The sequence below is a fragment of the Bufo gargarizans genome, chromosome 6 (genome assembly GCF_014858855.1).
Source record: "Bufo gargarizans isolate SCDJY-AF-19 chromosome 6, ASM1485885v1, whole genome shotgun sequence".
Classification (NCBI taxonomy): domain Eukaryota; kingdom Metazoa; phylum Chordata; class Amphibia; order Anura; family Bufonidae; genus Bufo; species Bufo gargarizans.
The window spans coordinates 353,328,176-353,353,083 of record NC_058085.1 but is presented as its reverse complement, the minus strand read 5'-3'; the positions used below and the strand labels follow the sequence as shown (position 1 = coordinate 353,353,083).

Sequence of the window (24,908 nt, the reverse complement as noted above, 5' to 3'; positions counted from 1 at the left end):
GGAGCACGCCGCGCACCATGCCTCGCCCAACAAGGGGAAGTAACTTAGCATCTATCTATTTATTATCTAATATATCGCTATGTATCATCTATCTACAGTAATGCTTGAAAGTTGCTTGAATTTCCTATATTTCTGCATAAATATGACCTAAAAACAGATAAAGTTAACCAAATCAAACAAATGATTCAAAAATATTAGACTTAGTCATGTATTTATTGAGGGAAATGATCCAATATCACATGTCTGTGAGTGGTAAAAGTATGTGAACCTTTGCTTTCAGTATCTGGTGTGGCCCTCTTGTGCCACAATAACTGCAACTAAATGTTTCCGGTAATTGTTGATTAGTCCTGCACATCGGCTTGGAGTAATTTTAGCCCTTCACTCCATACAAAACAGCTTTAAGCCTTTCGCTATGATGGGCAAACATGTCTCCGCTGTTTTAATAATGCCGATCGCGGTAATTAAAGCCTTTGGATGCCGTGATCAAGTGAGAGCACGGCATCTAAAGGGTGAAAAACCCGGAAGCTCGCACTTCCGGACTTCTTACCGGCATCCTCTGCGGCCAGTGAGGTTGCCGGTAATTTATTTCAATACGTTGAGTCTCGCTGAAGAGACTCAGAGCATTAAAGCTGCAATTCTTATTTTGCCATAAAAATTAAATCACCCCCCCTTTCCGTAGAATAAAAAATAAAACACATAAATAACAAAAAATATAAACGTCCGTACTATTAAAATATAAAAATATTTTTCCAATACGGCGAATGACGTAACGGAAAAATTGTTGATTCACCATTTTTTCATTGCTTTTCTTACCCCCCAATTTTTTTTTATAAAATGTGATAAAAAAAAGTCACATACACTCCAAAATGGTATCAATAAAAACTACAGATCGTCCTGGAAAAAAAATGAGCCTCTGGACAGCTCAGTAGATGTCTGAATATTGTGGTGTAAAAAAAAAAAATTCGCAAAGTTTCAATTTCTTTTTACACTTTTTAGACATAAAAAAAACTACACATATGTGGTATCATTCTAAGCGTACTGACCCAGAGAATGAAGGGCACGGGTCAGTTTTGCTGCAAACTAAACGCTTTGGGAACAAAACCTGTAAAACGGTGGAGGAATTGCGTTTTTTTTTCTAATTCCACCCCATTTGGAAAAAAAAAATCCGCTTCCCACTACATTGTATGCCATATTAAATGTGGCATTAGAAAGTACACCTTGTCCCGCCAAAAAAATAATCCATCAAACAGCTATGTGAACAGAAAAATGTAAAAAGTTATGACTCAAGGAAGATAGGGAAGAAAAAAATTAATAAATCTGATGTAGTTTTAGGTCAAATTTATGCAGAAATATAAAAAATGTCTGAAAGGTTGACAAACTTTCAACACAACTCTATCTATCTTATATCTATCTATCTATCTATCTGTCTCATATCTATCGGTCTCATATCTATCTATCTATCTATCTATCTCATATCTATCTATAACTATCTATCTATCTGTCTCATATCTATCTCATATCTATCTATCTATCTATCGTCTCATATCTATCTATCTATCTATCTATCTCATATCTATCTATCTATCTATCTATCTCATATCTATCTATCTCATATCTATCTATCTATCTACCTATCTCATCTATCTATCTCTCTATCTGTCTCATATCTATCTATCTAATATCTATCTATCTCATATCTATCTATCTATCTATCTATCTCATATCTATCTATCTATCCTATCTACTATCTCATATCTATCTATCTATCTATCTATCTGTCTCATATCTATCTATCTCATATCTATCTAATATCTATCTATCTGTCTCATATCTATCTATCTATCTCATATCTATCTATCTATCTCATATCTATCTATCTATCTATCTCATATCTATCCATCTATCTATCTATCTATCTATCTCATATCTATCTATCTATCTATCTATCTATCTATCTATCTGTCTCATATCTATCTATCTCATATCCTATTTTTCTATCTGTCTCATATCTATCTATCTATCTATTTATCTCATATCTATCTATCTATCTATCTATCTCATATCTATCTATCTATCTCATATCGATCTACTCATATCTATCTATCTATCTATCTCATATCTATCTATCTATCTATCTATCTCATATCTATCTAATATCTATCTATCTGTCTCATATCTATCTATCTATCTATCTATCTATCTCAATCTATCTATCTATCTCATATCTATCTATCTATCTATCTATCTCTCTATCTATCCATATCTATCTATCTATCTATCTATCTCATATCTATCTATCTATCTCATATCTACTATCTCATATCTATCTATCTCTCATATCTATCTATCTATCATATCTATCTATCTATCTATCTAACTCTTATCTATCTATCTATCTGTCTCATATCTATCTATCTATCTATCTATCTCATATCTATCTATCTATCTATCTATCTATCTATCTATCTCATATCTATCTCATATCTATCTATCTCATATCTATCTCATATCTATCTATCTGTCTCATATCTATCTATCTATCTATCTATCTATCTATCTCTCTATCTCATATCTATATATCTATCTCATATCTATCTATCTCATATCTATCTATCTCATATCTATCTATCTCATATCTATCTATCTATCTATCTATCTATCATACTTGCCAACTCTCCTGGAACTTCTAGGAAACGTCTGGAAAAAGAGGAGACATTTTGGACTCCTGGAAGAACTGGCAAATCTCTTGGGTGACAGGGTAGCCTTCCAGCACCTTCTGAGATTAGGCCTGATTGTGCATGATGCCAGGGCTACATCATTAGAAACAGCTGAACGGTCAAATATAGAGTGAAGGACGTGTCATAGCACATGAAGGGGTGAAGACTGAATTAAAATGGTCATGGCTTGGGGAAAAAGGCGCATGTCTAGCCTTTTTTCTATGATCTTCATGCAGTAATGTACTCACCTGAACTAACATAGATTTAATAACGATGTCCCTTCTGCCTTGCACTGTATTCACAATCTCGTTGCCACAGTGCCCTTCTCCGGGTAGAGTCTCTGCACTGATTGTAAAGTTCACTTCATCTGAAATAAGGAGAACAGTCAGTCAGTTCAATGGGTCAATCAGTCAATTTGCCATTGAGAGTGAATGCCAGCATTACAGAATATTTTAGTCCCATATAAATAAGAGAAAAACAGATAAAACAATGGCACCTAGAGACTTCATTGTCACTTCCCAGGATACGGTCACTTGGCCATTCGCGTCTATGCAGTGATCTTCATCATCGGTGCTTATTTTTTTAGCTGTGAACTCATCAGATTTTTCCAAACCAATGTTTACCTAGGAAAAAATAAGAAGAAGAATATAATGCAGGGCCAGAGGACATGGCAGAGATTAGGACGTGAGATGATAGGCCTGCACTGCCTGCTTACCCTTATGGTTTCCTTGAGGTAATTAAGTACAGTGGCCTTCAGACGGAACACCTCGCCCCGGATTGCTGAGTACGGTACATTTGCTTCCAGGAAGAATGGCTGGAACGCTACCACTGAGACTGGCTGTGTGAGGCCGAAACCATCTTCCTCGGATGTACAGAACATGCCGACTTTCCATGTGGTGATACTGTCTGGTACCGTCACCTTTAAATTTGAATGTCCAATGGAGCTACAGAGAGGTGATACATGTGATGTCAATTTAATGAGACAAAAATTTTGAAAACTTTTTATACCCAGGCGTAAAGATCCCCTCAACCAGTGCTTTAATACTCCCTTCCGATTGACAAAGCCTATTGATTCCTCCACTTTTTTGCACCTACCATACCTGGGCCATAACTTCTACAAATTTTTAAATCTATGTAGGGCATCTGTCAGCAGTTTTGTACCTATGAAACTGGCTGACCTGTTACCGGTGCCCTTGGCAGCTGAAGACATCTGTGTTGGTCCCATGTTCATATGTGCCCGCATTTTCAGGCTCTTAAGGTCTGCCCTTCAATATTGTAACATAATGCCATATGTTTATATTTAAAGTGCACAGGACCTTATAGTGGACAACCTAGGGGACATTTCTTAGGCCCTAGGTTGACATTATTGGTGTTTTAATTGGTAAAGGTCTAAGTGCTGAGACCCCAACCGATCGCTAGAACAAGGAGAGAGAAGCTCCCACATATCAAGGTCTCTCTCCTCGCTGCAGAAGATGAATGCAACAGAAAGTCTATGGGCTCATCTCAATTACACCTTGCAGAGAGGAGAGAAATCGTGATATGTGAGCACTCTCCTCTTTCTAGTGATCGGTGGGTGTCTCAGCACTCAGACCCCCCACAATCAAAACTTTTTATGTGTCTCAATAACATATGACATACGTTTTCTGAAAACTTAGTGACCCTTTGAATGATTTGGATTGAAGTAATTTCTGGACGTCGATGTTAGTGATGTCAATCACATATGTCCTCCGGCAGGTGGTCACACTGGTCAGAAGCTCATCATGTAGCCCAGTCGATTAACTTTTTACTCTGGATTCCCCTCTACACTTGACTGCAGAACTAGATCAACTGAAAGACAACTGTTCTAACTTGTACTAATCATTTGCTTTCGGACTCGGACATTCAGCTCTTACTGAACAAGATCAACCAATTTGTTTGTTCTTGTAATAACTAATGTTGAGGGAAGTGAAGCATCCGGAGCAGAATTCGGTCTGAAGTTTAGGAAAACTTTGATTCTAAACTAATTCGAATTTCCTTGCGCTTAGTGGTAACAAATCGGTTTTCCTAAAATGGCGGCTGCACGTGATAGAAAGTGAAAATAAGTGTAGAGGAGACAAGCCTGGGAATGCTAGATCACCCATAATGCTGTGCAGCCAGCCAATCTGCAGTTAGCCATCCCCCTGTGATGTCACAGCTAGGCCAAGCCCTATAAAACCCTGATCCCGCAAAGGTCACTTTCATTTTCCTGTGAACTGAGCCTAGGGAGACATGTAACAAGAGCTCATGCACTAGGGACAGTGTTGGTGCAAACTCTTAACAGAGAGTAAAGGGAATTATTGGAGAGGGAGAGTGCAGGGAGAGCATAGGACACTGCTGAACTACAGACTCTGCTACAATTTATCGCTGTGTACATAAGTGTGCAGTGCACCAAAATTTATAGTTAATCCGTTCTGTTAGCTGTAGAGTTACTGTGCATCAGTATTACAGGCAGATCTAATTTATCGCACCTTGATTCATAGCTAATCCATACTGTTAGCTGTAGAGTTACTGGGGGTCATTTATTAAACAGAAATACTCCTAAATTAGGTGTATTTCTGGCACAGATTGTGGTGCAAAGGTCCTTTGCGCCGCAGTCTGCGACTTCTCCCTGCTCACCCCAGGTCTAAAAAGTAGGCGGGGAAGGGGGCGGGCCGTAGAAAATTTACCATTTACTACGCCTGTTTTAGGTGTAGAAAATGTTCTAAATTTAAGACAGAATGGAAGATGGAGGGACGGTGGATCCGCCAAAGTTATATAGAGGCTGGTGCGGTCCACCGCCAGTGCAGGGTTTTATTAAGACCGGAGTCTAAAATGTATTACAGGCAGGTCTAATTTATTGCCCTGTACATAAGTGTGCACTGTAGAGTTACTGTGCGTCAGTATTACAGGCAGGTCTAATCTATCGCCGTTTACATGAATGTGCACTGCAGCTAATCCGTTCTGTTAGTTGTAGAGTTACTGTGCGTCAGTATTACAGGCCACTGTTCCCGGCAAGTCTAATTTATCGTCATGTACATAACTGTTCATTGCACCAATATTCATAGCTAATCCATTCTGTAAGCGATACAGTTGTTATAAACTATGGCCAACAGACCAGGAACGGGCAGTGGCAAAAATGATGCTCTAGCCGCCATAAGTAGCAGCAGAAGAAGGGGTGGTGGGAGCAGCAACAAACCAGAGCTGCCACTGTCATCCAGAGATCGTGTTTTGATCAACAGTCCTGCTGTACTGGAATCTGTGGGTTTCTCTGACACCACGCTTAGTTGGCATGGCCCAGGAACTGTCTCTATGCCCTCACTTGTCCTGAACCTGCCTCTTGCTTTTGCTGCTCCATCTGTTAGCCAAGTAATGGTAGCCACCGGCTCTGCTCTGCTTTACAGCGATGATGACCTTTTGGAGGACAGTCAACAGTTACACACCAAAATTATCACCCTGCCCATGCCTCACCTTCTGCCCACACATCCTGCATAGCAGCAAACTAACGTCCCCCAGTGACTGTGTAATTTTGGTACCAGGGCCCGGCATCAACATATGGAGCGTCACCATAAAGTGGCGTGGAAAAACCATGCCACTCATTTAGTCTTATAGCCTGATGCAGCAACCGCTGCATCTCCCACCGGCCCACACCCCCCTCTCCAGCAGTCAGAGCTTGTCAACGTCAGCAGAAAGAAGCTGTCATTCCTTCCCATTGACTTCAATGTCATCTATTGCTCCGGATGTTCCTCCTCCTCGTCACATGTTTCAACAGCAATCGATCACCGAGGCGATTGCAAAAAGACAACAGTATGCGTGCACTCATCGAGTTGGGCAGGAGCTCAATGTGCACCTGGACAAGTTGCTGGTACTACAGTCCCTCCCTTTCCATGTAGTTGACTCTGCACATTTCAGAGAACTGATGACTTGTGCTCACCCAAGGTGGAGGGTTCCAAGCCGACATTACTTTTCCCAAAAAGCTGTACCAGTACAGCACAGATATGTTGAGCTGAAGGTGGGCCAGTCCTTGGGCCTCTCAGTGTCTCATAGAGTTCACACCAGAGCTGACGTATGCAGTTGTAACTATAATCAAGGACAACATATGTAATTCTCAGCCCACTGGGTAAATGTCGTTCGGACCCAGGCACACCAGCAACTTGGCTAGGTGATGGCAATGTTGCCTCCGCGTTGTAATTGTGGGATTTCTGCGCCGATCCTCCTCTGCCTCCTCATCCTTCACTTTCTCCTCACCATCCCCTCTCCTCATCCTCCACCTTGTCCTCACCCTCCCCTCTAGGCACAGTTCACAGTGGTCCTTCATCATATCACCTATGCAAAGCTAGGTGTTGTCACGCTGTTCTGCACCTCTTCAGACTGGACAAACGGAAACACATCAGGGAGGAACTGCTCCACATCATCAATAAAGAAATCAAATACTGGCTGTCTCCTCCAACTGGAGATAGGAACCATGGTTACTGATAACGGGAAGAACATTTTGCTGACCCATGCACCTTTCATGGCACATGTCTTCAATTTCGTTGTCACTTGGTTCCTCAAGTCTTTTACTGGACTGCAAAAGCTGTTAAAAATGTCCAGGAAACTGTGTATGCACTTCAGCCACTCTTACTGTGCAAAACACACCCTCCTCAAGCTGCAAAGGCAAAATGCTCTTCCCCCAACATCTCCTTATATGCGACGTTTCCAACCATTGGAACTCCACGTTCCATATGTTAGACCGCCTGTACGAGCAGAGCAAGGCGGTCAGTGATTTATTAATGCAGCAGAAGGACAGGTTTACTCCCCAGTTTAATTTCCAGCTTAGTCAGTGGCAGCTAAATGCGTGTCACATGCCAACTTCGGCGAAGCTGCCAAATCGAATTTTGTAAAACATCGCTAATCTCTAGTAATAACCCAGATGAAATTGTGTGATGTGTTTAAATACAGCTTTAGATCCATACTGAATTATAAGTGTCAGTGTGGTATTTACTAAATACTTACTCAATCTCAATCAAGTCCCACAGCCAGGTTTCAGGGAACAACTTCCTGACAGATTCAATGACATCTTCCATTATCAATTCTGATTCTAGGCCGACTCTCATGGGCATGCTCATTGGTACAGCTCCTCCTCTGTGCAAGCTAGCTTGTGGAGCTGCTGGACACATAATGGTTGACGATGGTCATTAATCTGTCTTGTCAGTTTTATGTTATTTTTTTAACTATAATTAAACAAACTTATCTTCCAGGAAACCAAAATGCAATGTGACAAAAAACAAACAAATATTTAGCATGTTCTCATCAGCAAACTAATGGCCACCTTAACCCCTCTGGGATTAACAAGTCAAAATACTTAAATACTTCTCTAGGGAGATGATTTCCCTTGTGGTAGTAATCTCTTGTCAAATAAACCTCATGAATCTTTTGCCATCACCAAAGACAGTTGCATCTAAACTACAGAGAATTAGCGTAAAGCTGGCCATACACATCTGATGTACTGTCAGCCGAACCCGTTGATTGTCAGGATCAGTCGACCATCTAATGTGTATGGTGGCCTCACAACCCCTGACACAGATGTTAGGGAAGTGGAGGGTCAGGCATGTTGGATTTCAACTGCCAGATGCTTTTGTTCACGGAGAGGTAAGCTGCCTATCTGTGTTTGGCACTGACTTTCTCCCATTTACTATGCATGCATATGAGCTTCATTGGGGAGAGATCGATCAGCTGTCTGTTATCTCATATACTTGCTTTATAAGCAAAGACATAATATGAAGCTTTTGGGACCCAGTGCAGAATCTGTAACAGGCCCCATCTACCATTTATAATACGAGGGTCTTCTCATTGTCACAGGGGCATTTGAGCACCCACAGGCACCAAGGCAAAGGTGCAACTGCTACTTCTACACTTTTCCCCCATAGCTACATGCTTGCTTATAGGCACCTGAGATACTGTTGTAGTACCCCAGACCAATTGTGGTATATGCAATTGATTGATCTTTTATATTCAATGTTATGTAGTGTTATGTTATGATGCTATGCCGTTTATTTCAGCAGGGGAGGTAATGGTTGGCAACGATCGGCAGCAACATGAATAACCAGCCTGCTCCTCCACTCTTGGTAGAAGTGGACTGGACCTGCTTCCTTCCAGGTGGGGAAGTTCTAGTCTAGCTAGAAGGAGGAGAGTGAGTTCCTGTTCGGATAGTGGAGGAGTGAGGAAGCACATGTCAGAGCTCCCACTCCTAAGAACTATATCTAATTCCCATGTGAGACCAATACTCCAGAGGAAAACTGAGGAACCAGATATTCTTCTGTAAGAACAACTTAATCCTGCCTCAAGAAACCACTTGAGAGACAAGACAGTAGAGTGATCAGCTAAATACAGCTTTATAGACACTGCTGCAAGGTGAGGGACAACAACTCTTTCCCATATTTAGACAACTTTTTGATCTTCTGCCCGTTTATGATCTTCTTAAAGAAGTAGTATGAGATATGAAAAAAAAAATATCTACCTTTTCCCCCCAGAAACACAGCTGCTCTTGTCCAAGGGCCATGCCTGGTAAATGTTTTTAGTGTAAAAAAAAAACTAAAATCTTTTTCTAATCTTTAACTACTTAAATGGATTCTGTCACCTCTCATAACACAAATTCAGATTTTAAACCTCATGCTCCACAGATTACCTTGAATCGGCTTTGCTGTTCTATACTGTAATCCGTCCAGTAGTTTTGCTGAAAAATGACTTTTATAATTATGCTAATTAATCCTGAAGGTGCCCAGAGGGGCGTTATGTTCCACTTTGTGTGCCCAATAACGCCCCCCTGCAGTGCCCAAAATGCCTTCCTTCAGAATCCCTAACCGCCCACAGCGTCTCATCCCTCTCCTCCCCCTCCCTGACGGCCGAGCGAAGTCTCGCGCAGACGCAGTACCCACTGAGGGCTGCGCCAGTGCGATTTGCTGGAGACTGAAGGCAGGAGCTTCATCGTCGTCACTGGGCATGCGCCGAGCCCAGTGACGTCCGATGCTCGCTCTTCTCTCAGTCTCCAGCAAAATCGCACTGGCGCAAGCCCTCAGTGGGTACTGCGTCTGTGCGAGACTTCGCTCGGCCGTCAGGGAGGGGGAGGAGAGGGATGAGACGCTGTGGGCGGTTAGGGATTCAGGAGGAAGGCGTTTTGGGCACTGCAGGGGGGCGTTATTGGGCACACAAAGGGGAACATAACGCCCCTCTGGGCACCTTCAGGATTAATTAGCATAATTATAAAAGTCATTTTTTTCAGCAAAACTACTGGACAGATTACAGTATAGAACAGCAAAGCCGATTCAAGGTAATCTGTGGAGCATGACTGGTTTAAAATCTGAATTTGTGTTATGAGAGGTGACAGAATCCCTTTAAGGATCCCTGGACAATTCAAAACGTATGGACTTCCCATAAGGAAGGCAGAGATGGTTTACTACCAAAAATAAAAATGACATAAAAATAAAGACCTATGTAAACTATGTAGACCCACTAAAGAGGCAGAAAATAATCTCAATAACCAAATGAACAAAGGTTAAAAAATAATGTAACTATGGAGGTTGCAATGCCAGAGATGCTCCATGGACAGGTGTGGTGTTGTTCCAGGAAGAAAGCAGCCATGTTTTTTTCAATCCTGTCCAATCTGTTAAGTTACTGAGAAAGCTTCAAGGACAGTACAATAATAACCAGTCAATGCAATTGCAAAGCTCTAGTCTTAACGTGACCAATTCAAGAAAAAAAAAAATCCGATTAACTGGGGAATGATCATAACTCTTACCTACGTCCTCCTTTTAAGCTGAAGATCTTTTGATTCCAGGGCTCCTGTTCTATCATCTGTACTGCTTCTCAGGCTACCTGATGCATACTATGCATTTGGTAGTCCAAGACACTTCTTGCTTCTTCAGCCCTGCTCTTGGATTGGCCAGCACTGCTCATGTGACCAGGGCAGCAGGTTGTATCTTGGGTTACCAAATGCGCAGTGTGTATCAGGGAGCCCAAGAAGAGGTGTGGCCATCTTGGAAAACAGAAGAGGATCCCTGGAATCAAAGGATCTTCAACTGAAAAGATAAAAAGTAGGCCCCCATGTAAGTGTTCTTATCATTCCTCAGTTAATGTGATTTTTTTTTTTCTTATACCGGAGGGTCGCTTTAATGGGGTGCTAAGTCCATAGTGCCCCATAATTTCACAGACCCAGACCTAAACGTCCCTAGATGTTACAGTGATCATTGGCTTTGTAGATCATACAGTAAGATCCATTACTACCAGGATTAATATGAACAAAAGAGAAATACCATAGTCATAATATGCCACATCTTCCTGTGCGCAGATGATAGGGATTCTGATCATCATATTTGTGGCACCTTTCAGACCCAGGCTCTAGAAAAAAAAAAAAGGATTTGTCAAGCAGAATATAAGAAGCAAGGCTGACGCCGAAGACATACACTAAATAATCAAGAAAGATACGGGAACATAAATATGTATATATGTAAAGACTATATAAGCTGTGGGATGTGGAATTGCATGACCAGAACCTCTATTTTGGATGAATATTTTATTATATAATGTGTTGTGCCTAGTGGAGGCCCTGAAGGGGCAGAGCATGACGCAGGGATTCAAAGAATACCAATGAGAGAATCCTCGTGTCATGCCCCACCCCCAGGTCCTGCAGCACACATCTAACGTCGGAATATTGAAACATGGGAAATACTGACCTTGAAGATGGCATAAGTGTCAGTGTTCCAGTTAGGGGTAGACGGTGTATAATACACTCCGTTCATGAAGATAGGATCCAACTTCAAGCAGGGATCCTCCCGTTCCTCTTCTAAGTAATGGCCGTTGTGATTGTAGCCAGACAATTGAGTAACCGGCAGGAGGTCATATATCTAAATAGTAAGAGCAAAAGTGCAAAACAGACTCAACTGGCAAGACCACGTCAGATAAACGATCTTAAAGTGAACCTGTCAGCATGAAAATGTGGGGCAATCAGCGTGGCAGGGGGAGCGGAGCAGATTGATACATAGTTTTATGGGAAAATATTCAGTAAAAGTTGTAATTTAATAATTCAAATCACTGTTCTTTCTATGCTCAGTAGTCACAGGGGTAGTATTATCAGAGATAACTAAGTAACTAACTAAAACATAGAAATATGTCTGTGAAGGTTCTCATTTATCCAGGTCATGGTATATCTGTAAAGAATAAATCAAGGCAACTGGACTTACTGTAGATTTCTTGAAAACGTTTCACTCGTTCTTCCAACGATCTTTCTCAATTCTGAGTGACTGTACAAAAGAATTGAGAAAGCTCGTTGGAAGAACGAGTGAAACGTTTTCAAGAAATCTACAGTACGTCCAGTTGCCTTGATTTATTCTTTACAGATAAAACATAGAAAGAGCAGATAATTATATGAATTAGGTAAAAAAAAAGTATACAGAATGGCTCGCCTGACTAAAAATGGAGATAAAATAAACCTGGAAATATTACGCTGGGTCACTGCACCTATCTGGTGCCTACAGATACAAAAAGTACTAATTTGGGTACTAATGGTGGCGTGCTCCAGGCATATATTTCAAAATTTTGAAATATATGCCTGGAGCACTCCACCATTATTACCCAATTATATGAATTAAATACAAGATCGCTGACTCTTCCCATATAACGATATATATCAATCTTCTCAGCTACCCCTGCTCTATAACTTGCTGCCTGCAGATTGCACCGTATTTACATGGTGATGGGATTGGGTTCCCTTTCAACTGAACTTTTCATACCGATTTTGCTGTTAGTTCAGCCTCCGGTTTCAGCAGTGATACACTGACATCTACGCCTCGCAACGCACAGAGCGAGTTGGGTTGAGCGAAGAGGGTGAGATCGACTTGTGATCCCGGAAGAGCTTCATTGGCAGAGAAAGAGAGCTTCACCTGCATAAAGTCAAAACAGGTCTAGGTCACACTTACCAGAATATTATTTATGAGTGTCACATTGGTAGGGGGTCACATAAATGTTCAGGTTTGGTGCACATATAAGCAGCAACAGTTTGTAGGGTGAGGCAGCAGAGAAGCAATGAGCTAGACTAACAGCCCTTGTATACGGGCCAAATATCAGTCCAATTGACAGCTTGACAATTGGCCCATGTTAACGTGCTGCAGATCACCTGACAAACGAGCAAAAACTTGCTTGTTGGTTGATTGCATTTTTCATGTGGCACCTAATATTTTCCTTTACACAAGGGATATGGAGCCAACAGTAGGCCAGATGAATGTGGGATGAACAATTGTAATAACGGTCATTCATCCCCCATTCCTTTTGCATTGGGCCGTGTGAAAGGCCATTTAAACAAGTGGTGATCGACTTGTCTGTCATTGATCATGCTTGTTATTGGCCAGTGTAAAAGGATCTAACCACAGGAAGGGCAAGGAAGGAAGGACAAGGAGGAAGTGACAGGGCCAGATCTATATCTTAGGCCCAACTGCTTATCAGGCAAATATAGCAAGAGCCATGAGAATATATCCAGCAAAGGAGCAAATAGTCTGGTTTGGCTTACATCCTAAGCTATATTTCAAGGCCAGTTTAAAGGGTTAGACACTGACTTATAGGATAGCTGGCTTCCAACAGGAGGCGCTAGAGGAACATTTACTGGAAGGAAAGCTCATTTACATACCCTTTTCCCAGAGGAGCATTGCATGGCATATAAGACCCCTTACACCAACTACGCGATCTCCATTAGGAGAAATGGTACTCTCCCGGATCACCAGTAGCTCTAACCATTAGTCTGGTGTGGCTTACCTCCTAAGTTATCTTTCAAGCTTTATTTAGGGGTGGACACTGATTTAAAAAAAAAAAAAAGCTCATTTGCATACCCTTTTCCCAGAAAAGCATTGTATGGCTTAGAAGACCCCTTAGATCGATGAGGCATTCTCCAGTAGGAGATCTAATACCCCTGGATCACAAGTAGCTCAGTTAGAACATTTTCTAATAGTTTCTATGATTGAATTCTGACATTGATATTAAGGTTACTTATACTATTATAATTGTCTACAAATAGTATGCCAGAGGCTTGCTATGATTTTGAGGTTACAAGCCCATCTGTAGCTCAGCGAATCATGACTGCTGATGGCATTCGCCAATGGTGGCGTAATATCACCCTCCTCTACAATATTGTAAAATGGTGTTTAAATGGACAATCTCTTGTTTGTCCCACATCTTACCTTGTTCGTAAAACAATTCTCTACTTTGAAGCTGACGCTATCCGCAATAACCTCACCACTTTCAAGAACCAGGTACACCAGCCCTTTAGCTATGGGTGCAGTGTTAATATTTACAGGAAGAGTAAATGTAAACTGTCCATGCGATTCTAAAAGAAATAGAAATAAGACGTGAGTAAAGCTCCTTCACCAGGGCCGATTATTGGGAACAAACCTTCATACGCTCGTTCATCGGGTAAAGGTATCACTGAGGCAGACAACAATATCATTTGTGTCCAGGCAGTAGATCATCCTGATCAGCCCAGACACAATGATTCCCTTAGTGATCATTAGTGATCATTCTTCCCCATAGAGGGATTAGGATTGCTGCTCTAGCCTCCTCTGATGAGCAGGTAATTATTGGTAAGCAACGTTTTTTTCCCCAGTAATTGCCTTTTCAGTCGGCCGATGTAAAGGTGCTTTAAAGGTATCCATAACCCCAGATAGTTCTCTCGCCAACACTCGTTCAGCCAAAAGCTTTCCCATACACATGGCTGCACAGCAGAAGTATGGACATCCTCATAACCATAAGATATTTGACTGTTTCAGCTGAAATCAGTGGGTTTGGCCAGGGGTGGGATTACAATTTTTAACAACAGGTTCCCTACTCAAGCATCACAACACATGTTTACATATACATACACTATATACACGGTACACGTACACAAATACACCATATATACACTAATCGCACATACCACCCAACTAAGGAGCTAAACTATCAGCGGTGCGCAAAGCGATGAAAGCGAACATCTCCAGCTGCTCTGCCACCACCAAAGCACCGGATCGGAGAACTGGAGGGAACTGGCTGAATTTCATACCTGGGTTTGGCTGACTTACTGTACATCTAATGTGTTTGAGGGTCTTCTGACTCATCCATGATAGCAGAAAAAACAAATGTCTGGTCAGGCAAGATGAATGTGCATGTGTTTTGAGGAAAGTCAGGAGGATTAGCTTTTATTCTTTTTACTGAGAGCTATCTAAGGTATGTGGGCATCTTAAAGGGAATCTGTCACCATGATTTAGGACTTTTATCTGTAGTACTACATGAGTAATACTGCACATAAGGAGTCAAATATAGACATTTTTTTAATTGGGTTATCCAGTAATGGATAATGATGACCTATCCTCAGGATAGGTCATAATTATCAAATTTGCGGAGGTTCGAGACCTGGCACCCCCCAACAATCAGCTGTTACACAGCCGACCCCCAGCAGCTTTCCAATCACAGCGCTGTACATAGCATAGCAGCTGTGCTTGGTATTGCAGCTCAGCCCCATTCATTTCAGTGTGGCTGAGCTGAAACTATGCCATAAGACTGATGTACAGTTACGTCACATGGCCTACGAAGAGGCAGCGGCACTCACAGAGCGCCAGACAGCTGCCCCATGGGAGTCTCAAGCATCAGACTCCAACCGATCTAATATTGATGACCTAGCCTGAGGCTAGTTCATCAGTATTACCTACTGGATAATCCCTTTAATTTTCCTACTGCTCAACCTTTCCCTCACTGTCTGCTCTCAAAGCTGCACAGTCTGTACTGCTGAGCTGCACGAACATAATCGTGAGGATTCATGAGCGCATGCACAGCAGTCCTGACAATGTATTTCAGTGTAGCTGGGAACTCTGATAGCAGGAGAATGGAGTGGTGTAGGAAAATAAAAAAGATCTGGACTCCTCATCTTCAGTAGTACTCATGTATTACAGCAGATAACAGTCCATGATCATGGTGACAGATTCTATTTAAATCTATCATTTTCTGTCCACGGACTTAATGGTTGTTGGAAGAACCCGGAGACCCTGTTTTATGACTAGATCACAGTGACTACGGATTATTATACGGTACCTTCAGCTGAAGTTAATTTCACCTCATGCTTTCCAAAGTCAACAATTTCTCCTTTTGCCATCACCTGTGCACAGAATGGATAACAAACATAATATACGGCAAATCGTAAATTAAAGCTTGAATAGCTAGTTAGAAACAGGTTTTAGCACTTGACTTTTGATCCAATTGCTACAACTTCTTGAAAGCCTGTTATAAATGCAGGTGAAACATCAATCAATGTGCGTGGCATGTATAGCCTGCACAGTGGATGTGCTAGTGTAAGCAAACATAGAACAATCCTACAAGTGCAATTCCTAAGATCTTAGCTTGGAGACCACTATAAGATCATAAGATACGTCTTCAACCATTGTTGACATGTGAAACAACATTGAGGGGGTCATCAGGGGGTGCAGTCAGCAGGAGATGCAGTTTTTATCTAGTAGGATATTTAAAATTCACTTTTACTAAACCAGACATCCCCCTTAACAGCCATGCGTGGAGAAACACCTACCAAGTGGTGAAACACAACACCAGACACATTTCCAACACCTTCAGGACTCAGGGCGTAGAATACTGTAAATTTCTCATTTTCTTCGCAGCTTAGAGTCCTGTATATGGGCTGGAACTTTATATAGCTCTGAGTCCGGGAGTAGAAATGACTGACGCTACGTGAAGCCTCCTCATAAGTTGGAAACAACGTGTAATGACTGTAGCATGTCTCTCCAGTTTTGTAAACGGCCTATGTGAATCCAAAATATAAGCAAAATGTACGTCTATGTGAATATAAAATATAGGCAAAATATATACGTCTTTATATTACTTGTCTTAAAAACAATGATATGTTCATTTAGATTTTTTTTCATGGCTATTTTCTCACCCTGAGATTGATAGATGATGCAGGAAAAGATTTGGTGTCAATGGAAAAATCTGCAGTTCCATCAGATCCTGTAGTGTAGGTGAAGTTTTTGCCATGATAACCTACAAAGATTGTCACGTTCTTATCTGGAATTGGCTTACCACTGGCATCTTCTAGAAAAATCTGCACAAATATATGAGACATATAAATATACGAGAACACCAGGCTTTGGTTTTAGCAAGTATTCATGTACCTCCACTTGTGACCAAAGTGCCATTGCTCTGGAATACAATATACCATAACTCAAACCTTCTCCAGACGTCTTCTCATCTCACCTGTCCATAGAGGGGAATACCCTTCTTAAAGTGGGAATCCAGCTGTCGGAATGATACTTTGGCAATAGTCTTCTTGATGTCAGAGTGTCCCTCCCCGGTCAGTATAACTCCTGTTGGAGAGATTATGGTTTAAATCTGTTTCGACTGTCCACCATTTTCTCATCTTATATGTGTGCACTTGTGTTTTCTCACCCGTTCCTTCCTCTGTTATTTTTGCACTTGCAACAAGTTTCATCTCATAGCCAGAACGTTTCAGCTGGAAGATTTTGGTCTTCACCACTTGTGAGAAACATCCAGTTTTATCAGCCTAAAAAAGGAGTAAATCAATGCTTAATTGGGTTTTCCAGGACCAATACGATAGGTCATCAATGTAAGTTTAGTGGAGGTCCAACACCCAGCATCCCCACCCCTCTCTGTTAGCAGCAGCAACAGGTTCCGAAGCACCACAGCTTTGTACATTGTAATGGCCGTTGTTGGGTGTTCCAGCTCTGATTCCATTCAACTTGAATAACCCAATAACATCCACTACACAGTGTATGAAGCTGTGGTGTTCCTGCTCTGTACACTGTTTACACCCGGAACCTCTTCCTGACGCTAAGTGCCAGTATTGGGTCCCCACCAATGGATAGGTCATCAATAAGTTGGTCCTGGAAAATACAAGTGGTAAGGTAACCATGCCCAAATGGTCTACACATACTGTATACTGTGAGGGCAAGACACTCAGATACCCAGTTGACTATACTTTGGGGCTTTCAGTATGTTTGACACAGAGTATGGTGCTGTAGGCTACGCTATACTTGCTGACAAAATACTAGAAAGTTTGATGGAAACTATAAATGTGAACAGAGCCTTATACAGACAGGTGAAAAGTTAGTCCTATGGAGATCAGAGTAGTAGGAGTCACCTATGCTGTCATATGCCCTATGTTCTGCTGTACTCACCTCATGGGAAAAGTCTTCACATACACTTCTTTGTTCCAGACGACAAGAAGAATAGCTGTCTGTGAACTTTCTGCAGACCTGGACATCGATTCTTCCTGCAACTGGTTTTCCATAGGTGTACCTGATGAAATAGACATCTTAAATTCAGATTCAATCATATCATAGAGTTTTGACATGAGAAACATCTGAGAGGAGGTATGAGATCATGAAGGGCATGCTAATATACCTTTGCCATTCTCTGCTGCCAGTACATTATCAATGCAAGTCTGAGCTGAACAGCATTCAAGTAAAACAGACTGGTTGCTAATATGGCTGGGATGAGGGGTAGAAGGAATAGGCAACTGCCTAGGGTGCCATTGAGGAAGGGGAGCACAATTGATGGTGTAAAAAGTACCTGTATGCAGCCTAGAAGTGTGATGGCACACACTTTTGGAGAGATAGCCAATGGTTATCTTTTGTTTGTATAGTTGGAGACCTGGCAGACACCCTCATTGCCAGCAGCTCTTCTAGTCCAATTTTACTAGTTTTACTAGTCTAGTTTTTACAAGTAAGAAATTCTCTGCACTTAAAATGGATTTGTCAGTGGAAGGACTCATTCACACAGGTTTTACAGCCACATTTTGGAGAGGACAGAGGTGCCGAAATTCTGCCGAAAACCCACCGGCAGCCGTGTCCTTTCTGCCACACAGCTCAATGGGAGGCAGCGCTGAGAATTTTGGAGCGACAGTTTGTAGCCGAGGCCACACTGAGAAGGAACATGTCCCTTTTTAATGTGGCCGCAGCTTTAAGCCGTTGCTCCGCAATTCTCAACATTGCTTCCTATTGAAATGAATGGAAGGCAGAAAAGACGAGGCTGCCTGAGGGTTTTAGGCGAAATTTCGGCACAGCTGTCCACACCAAAATTACGCTGTAAAACCCACCATGTGAATGGGCTCTCGTTTCTGCATATTACAGCTACAGGTCCATGCTGCTAGTAGCCAGAATGGCACCAGAAGATTTGTACCAATAGGCTGTATTAATGAAGGGGCACACTCCACCAATCCACCTCACCCTTCAAGGCAATGATTGACAGTTATCACAGAGAGGGCAGGGACCCTCACAACAGAGTAGTCTGTATTCCTTCAGTATTCCTTAGGTAGAAAAACTTACTTGCCACATACTATAACTTCAACCTCTTCATCTTGAATAGTCATAACTGAGGGGACTGTCACCTTCACCTCAAATTTAGGTAGCACTATAAAAAAATAATAGAAATATTAGATCCAGCAATATAAAAAAATACTTACTGGCTATAAAGCCAGCCATAACAATTATGCTTTTAAGGGGTTTTCTAGTTTGTATACGCATCATTTAAAATAATCATTTATGAAGGTCGCTATAATTTTGTAAGGTATTTCTTTTACCTTATTACTCCTATCTCCTGTTCTGGGCTGTGATTACATGACCCGGTGGCTCACTGCTAAAAGTTTAATGCTAAAGTTCACTGTTATAGAACTAAATAAATAGTTTATTGACAGAGTTGTCACATGGTTCATTGCTCAAACTATATACCTTATGCACTATGTACTCCAAAAGGCTGTATATGGGAGGAAATTGTTATCTGGCAGTCCTTGGTTATGGTGAGCTGGACCTGCCTTCTCTCTGGTACTATGTGGTTGTTGTGCAGAGGAGTCTAGCTAAGACACTGAAGAGTCTAGCCAAGCCACAAAGAAGTCTAGCTCCTGAGAGTTGTCAACTGGCTCCAACCTCTGAGAGAGAACGGAACAGATATTTACAAAAGGTGGAGGACCATTAAGGAAGCGTGCTTGGAGTAGTCAGCAAAGGTAACACACGCTTATGGCTTTGGACTTTGCTGCCCGTGGTTAGGGTTAATTGCTTCTGGTGCCCATCGTATTTGACATGGGCACCAGAGACAGACTGGCCATCCAATCTAGAACTGCACCCCGCAGATTGGGGGATAAGAACTTTGCTGTGGTCAGTGGGGAAGTGTCTAATGTACCCATAGAGTGACTTAGAGGGGATTATCATACTGCTTTCCCCTATAAAGACTTTGGTAAAAAAGACTGCCTTGTGATATACCTCTGTTGATATTTGTACTATGCCACTCATCATCCTCAGAAAAGAGGCTATTGCTTGTCATAACACAGACAGACTATCTATGGCTTCCATCATCTGCCGACCCCTGCACCTGTCCTCCTGCCCTGCACCCTGCCTAATATCTGCCCTCAAGGGCAACCCAGCCAACACCAGGTGGGAGCCCCATGCCCAGGGTGTACCCCGAGGGAAATAAAAGGTGTGCTACACCATCCATTGCAGCTGTGATCTAGGGAAAAGCTGGAGAGGAATCAGCCACCATGAGTACTACTATCTCCTCTCTCGCCACTGCAGCCACTCTCATCTTCTCCATGTGCCTGCCAGAGCACATCCCCAAGCAGGCCGCGCTGAATGCACATGTCAATGCAGCTCTCTCCTACTTCCTTTGATGTAATGTCCATGGTCGGGGCAGTAATGGAGGAGTGTATATGTAACCCGCTGGGTGGGAGGAGCTAGCTGGTCGTTGTTAGGGGGGGTGCTAGAGCTGTGGCAAATAATGGAGAAGTGCGTTGTGGGTTTGGATGGAATACAGCAACAGAAGTGTAGCATACAAGGTGGGGAAAAAAACTGTGATTTGTTTACAAAGTGAAAACAGGTCAGAAGAGTAAAAAAAAAAAAAAAGAAAGCATCGGAAAGATGTAGATGAGGTAAGCAACTACATAAGCATATCTGATAAAAATCATTGTAATCCTAGAAAATCCCTTTAAAGGGGTTCTCCAGGACTTAAAAAATATGAAAATACTTAAATATTATTTTATAATAAATATATTCACAAATACCTTTCATTACTTAGAATGGCTTGTTTTGTCTAGGGAGCAATCATTAGGAGAAATAAAATGGCCGACGTCCTATCAGTACACACAAAACCTGTCCTGATCACACATGAGGACAAGTTACTTCACCACAATGAGCCATAGTGCTGCCTTATCCTCCTCTCTGCTCTGCTTGTCAGGAATCATGATCCTGAATACAGGTGAACCTCTGTGGGAATGGAGATGATGAGGAGACACGAGGGGAGGGTGAGGTGTGGCTAATGAGCAGCAGCACTTGTTTACAGTCTCCATTACCACAGTCTGTCCTGTCCATCCTCTCTGTACTTCATGTCTCCTCATGAACTAAATTCCCAAGAGATTCAGCTAAAGTTCTTATCACCTGTATTCAGGATCATAATCCCTGAAAAGTAGAGAGGAGGAGGATGAGGATGAGGCAGTTCTTTACCTCAGTGTTGTAAAGTAACTTGTCCTCATGTGTGATCAGGACAGGTTTTGTGTAAACTAATGGGACAGCGGCCATTTTGTTTTCCCTAATGATTGCTCCCCAGACAAAATACGCCATTATAAATAATAAAAGGTATTTGAGAATATATTTATAATAAAGTAATATTTAGGCATTTTCATTTTCTTAATTCCCGGAGAACCCCTTTAAAGAGCATCTGTCAGCATGGTCAACCCTATAAAACCAGGCATACTGCCTGACTGGGTTAAGCATGCTGATTAAAACCATATATTTCTTTCGCTTTTAGCTTGTACTGCTGCAGAGATATCATTATTTTTATATTTATGCAAATTAGTTAGGTGGAGCACGCGCCGCGCGGGATTTCGGCCGAGATCTTCAAGCAAGATGGAGGCTGGCGGCCTATCACAAGCAAATGGAGGAGGTAGTAAGTTTAAATGTTTTTGTTTTTTATGAGATTTCAGGTTAAATCAATTCGCTGACACGTAGCACAAGGAATTTTAGCTTCTAGGTGAATCGAATTTATCCTGGAATTCGGATCGAATTCCACTTCGTGGGATTCAATTCGCTCATCTCTAAATATAATCCATTGCTGTCCTTTATCAATAGAATAAGAGCTATACCGTATTCCTCCACAGAAAAATGCTGTTTGATCTGTGAGCCGCTTTGCCTTTCAGCCACCAGCTTATACGTTCCCAATAAAGGCTCAGAGGGGAGAGGAAAAGACTCTTCTGCTATTCCTTTCTTGGTCTCCACATTCAACCATTGGACAATGCGATTTCTCTGAGCATCCTGGAAGAAGAAATTCTGTGTCAGTCATCTCAGTATTTATCTATCTATCTATCTATCTATCTATCTATCTATTTTGTATCTGTCATCTATGTAATTTCCACCTATCATTTATCTAATATATATGTATCTATCTATCTATCTTTCTATCTATCTATCTATTGAAGACCGCAGCACTCCAATGGCTTGAATAAAGTGTAGTTAAGTTTATTCGCCCATGTCTCAGCAGCAATGTTTCAGTCCTATTCCAGGACCTTTTTCAAGATTGCAAAAGGTCCTTGGATAGGACTCAAACCTTGCTGCTTAGACATGGGTGAATAAATTTAGCTACACTTTATTCAAGCCATTGGAGTGCTGTGGACTTCCTTAAATATTCATTTGGATTCTTAATCAGGATTTAGCATGCTGGCACCCAGCTTCACAGGATACAGGAATGTCCTGCCCATTTTTCCATTTGTATCTATCTATCAAGCTATCCATCCATCCAGGGACGGACATACCGCCTGTGCAGCCGGTCCGGCTGCACAGGGGCCCAATGCGGGAGGGGGGCCCATGATAGGTTCGCCGGCTCATCTCTATATTCATCTGTATCGCCGTCCTCTGATAGGCTGCAGGCCTAGTGGCTGCAGCCTATTAGAGGCTGATGCAGGTGGCGCAATGGGGTCATCGCGCTGCCTGAGACGTACAGCACGGGACACAGGCCAGAAGAGGCCTGCACTGCTTCACTGAGAGTGTCATGGAGGTAAGTATGTGAGTTTATTTTTTTTGTTAACACTATGCTGTTGCCCAGAATGGGGAAGGGGGAGAGGAGCACTATGGGGCATCTACTAAAGGGCATTATACTGGCACACATGGGGGAGAGGATCACTATGGGGGCATCTACTAGGGGGCATTATTTACTGGCCAACATGAGAGAGAGGAGCACTATGGGGGCATCTACTGGGAGCCCTGTATATTAGAATTATACTGGCACTATGGGGGGGAGGAGCCATATGAGGGCATCTACTGGGGGCCCTATATATTGGCATTATATACTGTCACCCATGGGGGCACTATGGAGAAGTTGGGGAGAGGAGCACTATGGGGGCATCTGCTGGGGGACATTATATTGGGGCATTTTATACTGGCACAAACTATATGTGCAATATAGGGGTGGGGATAAGTACTATAGTGGCATTGTATACTGGCATACATTATGGGGGCACTATGGGGAAGGGGGGAGAGGAGCATTATCGGGGCATCTACTTGGGGCACTCTATAGGGGCATTTTTAACTGCCACATTATGTCAGGCACCATGGGACAGGGGAGGAGCACTATGGGGGCATATACTGGAGGCACTTTATAGGAGTATTTTATACTGGTGCCAATTATGGGGCACTATGGGGCACCTTAGCTCAACTTGGGCACACAGTAGGGGGCATTGGCACACATTATGAGGGCACAATAGGGACATTGGCTCTACTAGGGGCATTTTTTTTTACTGCCACACAACAGGGCATTTTTTTGTATCATTATTTTTGGGGGACATTATGTTTACACTATTAGTGTCGGGGACACTGTTTCCTGGGCGCGGTTATTTTTTAGGGCACTGTGTGCCAATAATTATTGAAGGTGCACTGTCTGGTATTAGTATTTTCAGGGGGTTTATCTGTTTCTGCAGTATAGTATTGAGGAGCACAGCGGGCACAGTATTAGAGGTGGCAGGATGGCATGTTCAGAAGGTTGGAGAATGTTGGAAAAGTAGGAAACTAAGACGCTGCAGAGCGAAGAGATGGCTGAAAGAAATCATCATGGTGGTCTGGTCTGGAGAAGAAAGGAGGAAAGAGAAGGTCTACATCTAAGGAGATGTCACTGGATGTACAAGGTATGTGGAGCTGTATTAGGCTACTTTCACATCAGCGTTAGTTTCACTGGATCCGACCCTGCTGGATGCAGACAGAATGCCCGCCGGCCCCATTAACTATAATGGGTTACAGCAAAGATCCGGTCACAATCTGGCAAAAATGCAGAGAACCAGCGGGACACAAACCGCTGCATGCTGTAGTTTGTGTCCGGACGGATCGTAGTGCCATAGGTGTGAAAGTAGCCTTACCCTGTATGTTTTGTATTGCTGTATGTAATGTTAGAAGGGAATAGGTTAGGTTGAGAATTTGGCATGGGGGGTGGAAGAGCCCAGGCACATTCTTTGCACAGGGGCCCTCTGCTGTCTGTGTCCGTCCCTGCATTCATCTATCTACCTATGTAATATCTATCTAATGTCTATCTATCTATCTATCTATCTATCTATTTAGAAATAGAAAAACGGCCAGCAGCACTCCAAAATAGCAAAGAAAACGTGTGATTTATTAACCCAAAGTCAAGCGACGTTTCAACAGCTTGTTGCTGTCTTTATCAAGCCAGGCTTGATAAAGACAGCAACAAGCTGTTGAAACGTCGCTTGACTTTGGGTTTATAAATCACACGTTTTCTTTGCTATTTTGGAGTGCTGCTGGCCGTTTTTCTATTTCTAGTTTATTGGACCTAGGTGCTGGTCCACACTGGCCGGACGTGCACCCCTCGTCTATATAGTGTGCTGCATCCTCATTTTTACAAGGCCCTATCTATCTATTTATCTATCTGTCTCCCAGGGGTGTCGTTAGGTCAAAACATTTGGGTCTTGAGCCCCGGATGTTTTGTCCAGTGCCCCGGATGTTATGCTGGCCCCACACCCCTTGTACTTGTTCCGCTACTTGCGGGCTGCGCGGGCATGAGCTCAGTCACTTTGGTGCACAAGCCCGTTCTGCAGCACGTGATCCTGTGAGACCTGCCGCTGTAGGTCACAGGTCTTATGGGATCACGCGCCGCAGGATGGGATTGCGCACCGAAGTGACTGAAGTGGAACTC

The 24,908-nt window shown here is 42.4% G+C and overlaps 1 protein-coding gene across 1 annotated transcript in view; it reads right to left on the bottom strand.

Moving 5' to 3' along the window:
* LOC122941800 (alpha-2-macroglobulin-like) overlaps positions 1 to 24,908 on the bottom strand; it is a 77,986-nt gene that overhangs the window by 31,891 nt on the left and 21,187 nt on the right. Inside the window, 16 exon segments of the mRNA XM_044299241.1 lie at positions 2,966 to 3,084; positions 3,214 to 3,340; positions 3,433 to 3,661; positions 7,707 to 7,857; positions 11,003 to 11,087; positions 11,423 to 11,593; positions 12,479 to 12,628; positions 13,916 to 14,061; positions 15,798 to 15,861; positions 16,288 to 16,515; positions 16,654 to 16,815; positions 16,968 to 17,077; positions 17,160 to 17,274; positions 17,909 to 18,029; positions 19,058 to 19,142; positions 21,859 to 22,027. Coding sequence (XP_044155176.1) covers positions 2,966 to 3,084; positions 3,214 to 3,340; positions 3,433 to 3,661; positions 7,707 to 7,857; positions 11,003 to 11,087; positions 11,423 to 11,593; positions 12,479 to 12,628; positions 13,916 to 14,061; positions 15,798 to 15,861; positions 16,288 to 16,515; positions 16,654 to 16,815; positions 16,968 to 17,077; positions 17,160 to 17,274; positions 17,909 to 18,029; positions 19,058 to 19,142; positions 21,859 to 22,027 — 2,232 coding nt within the window.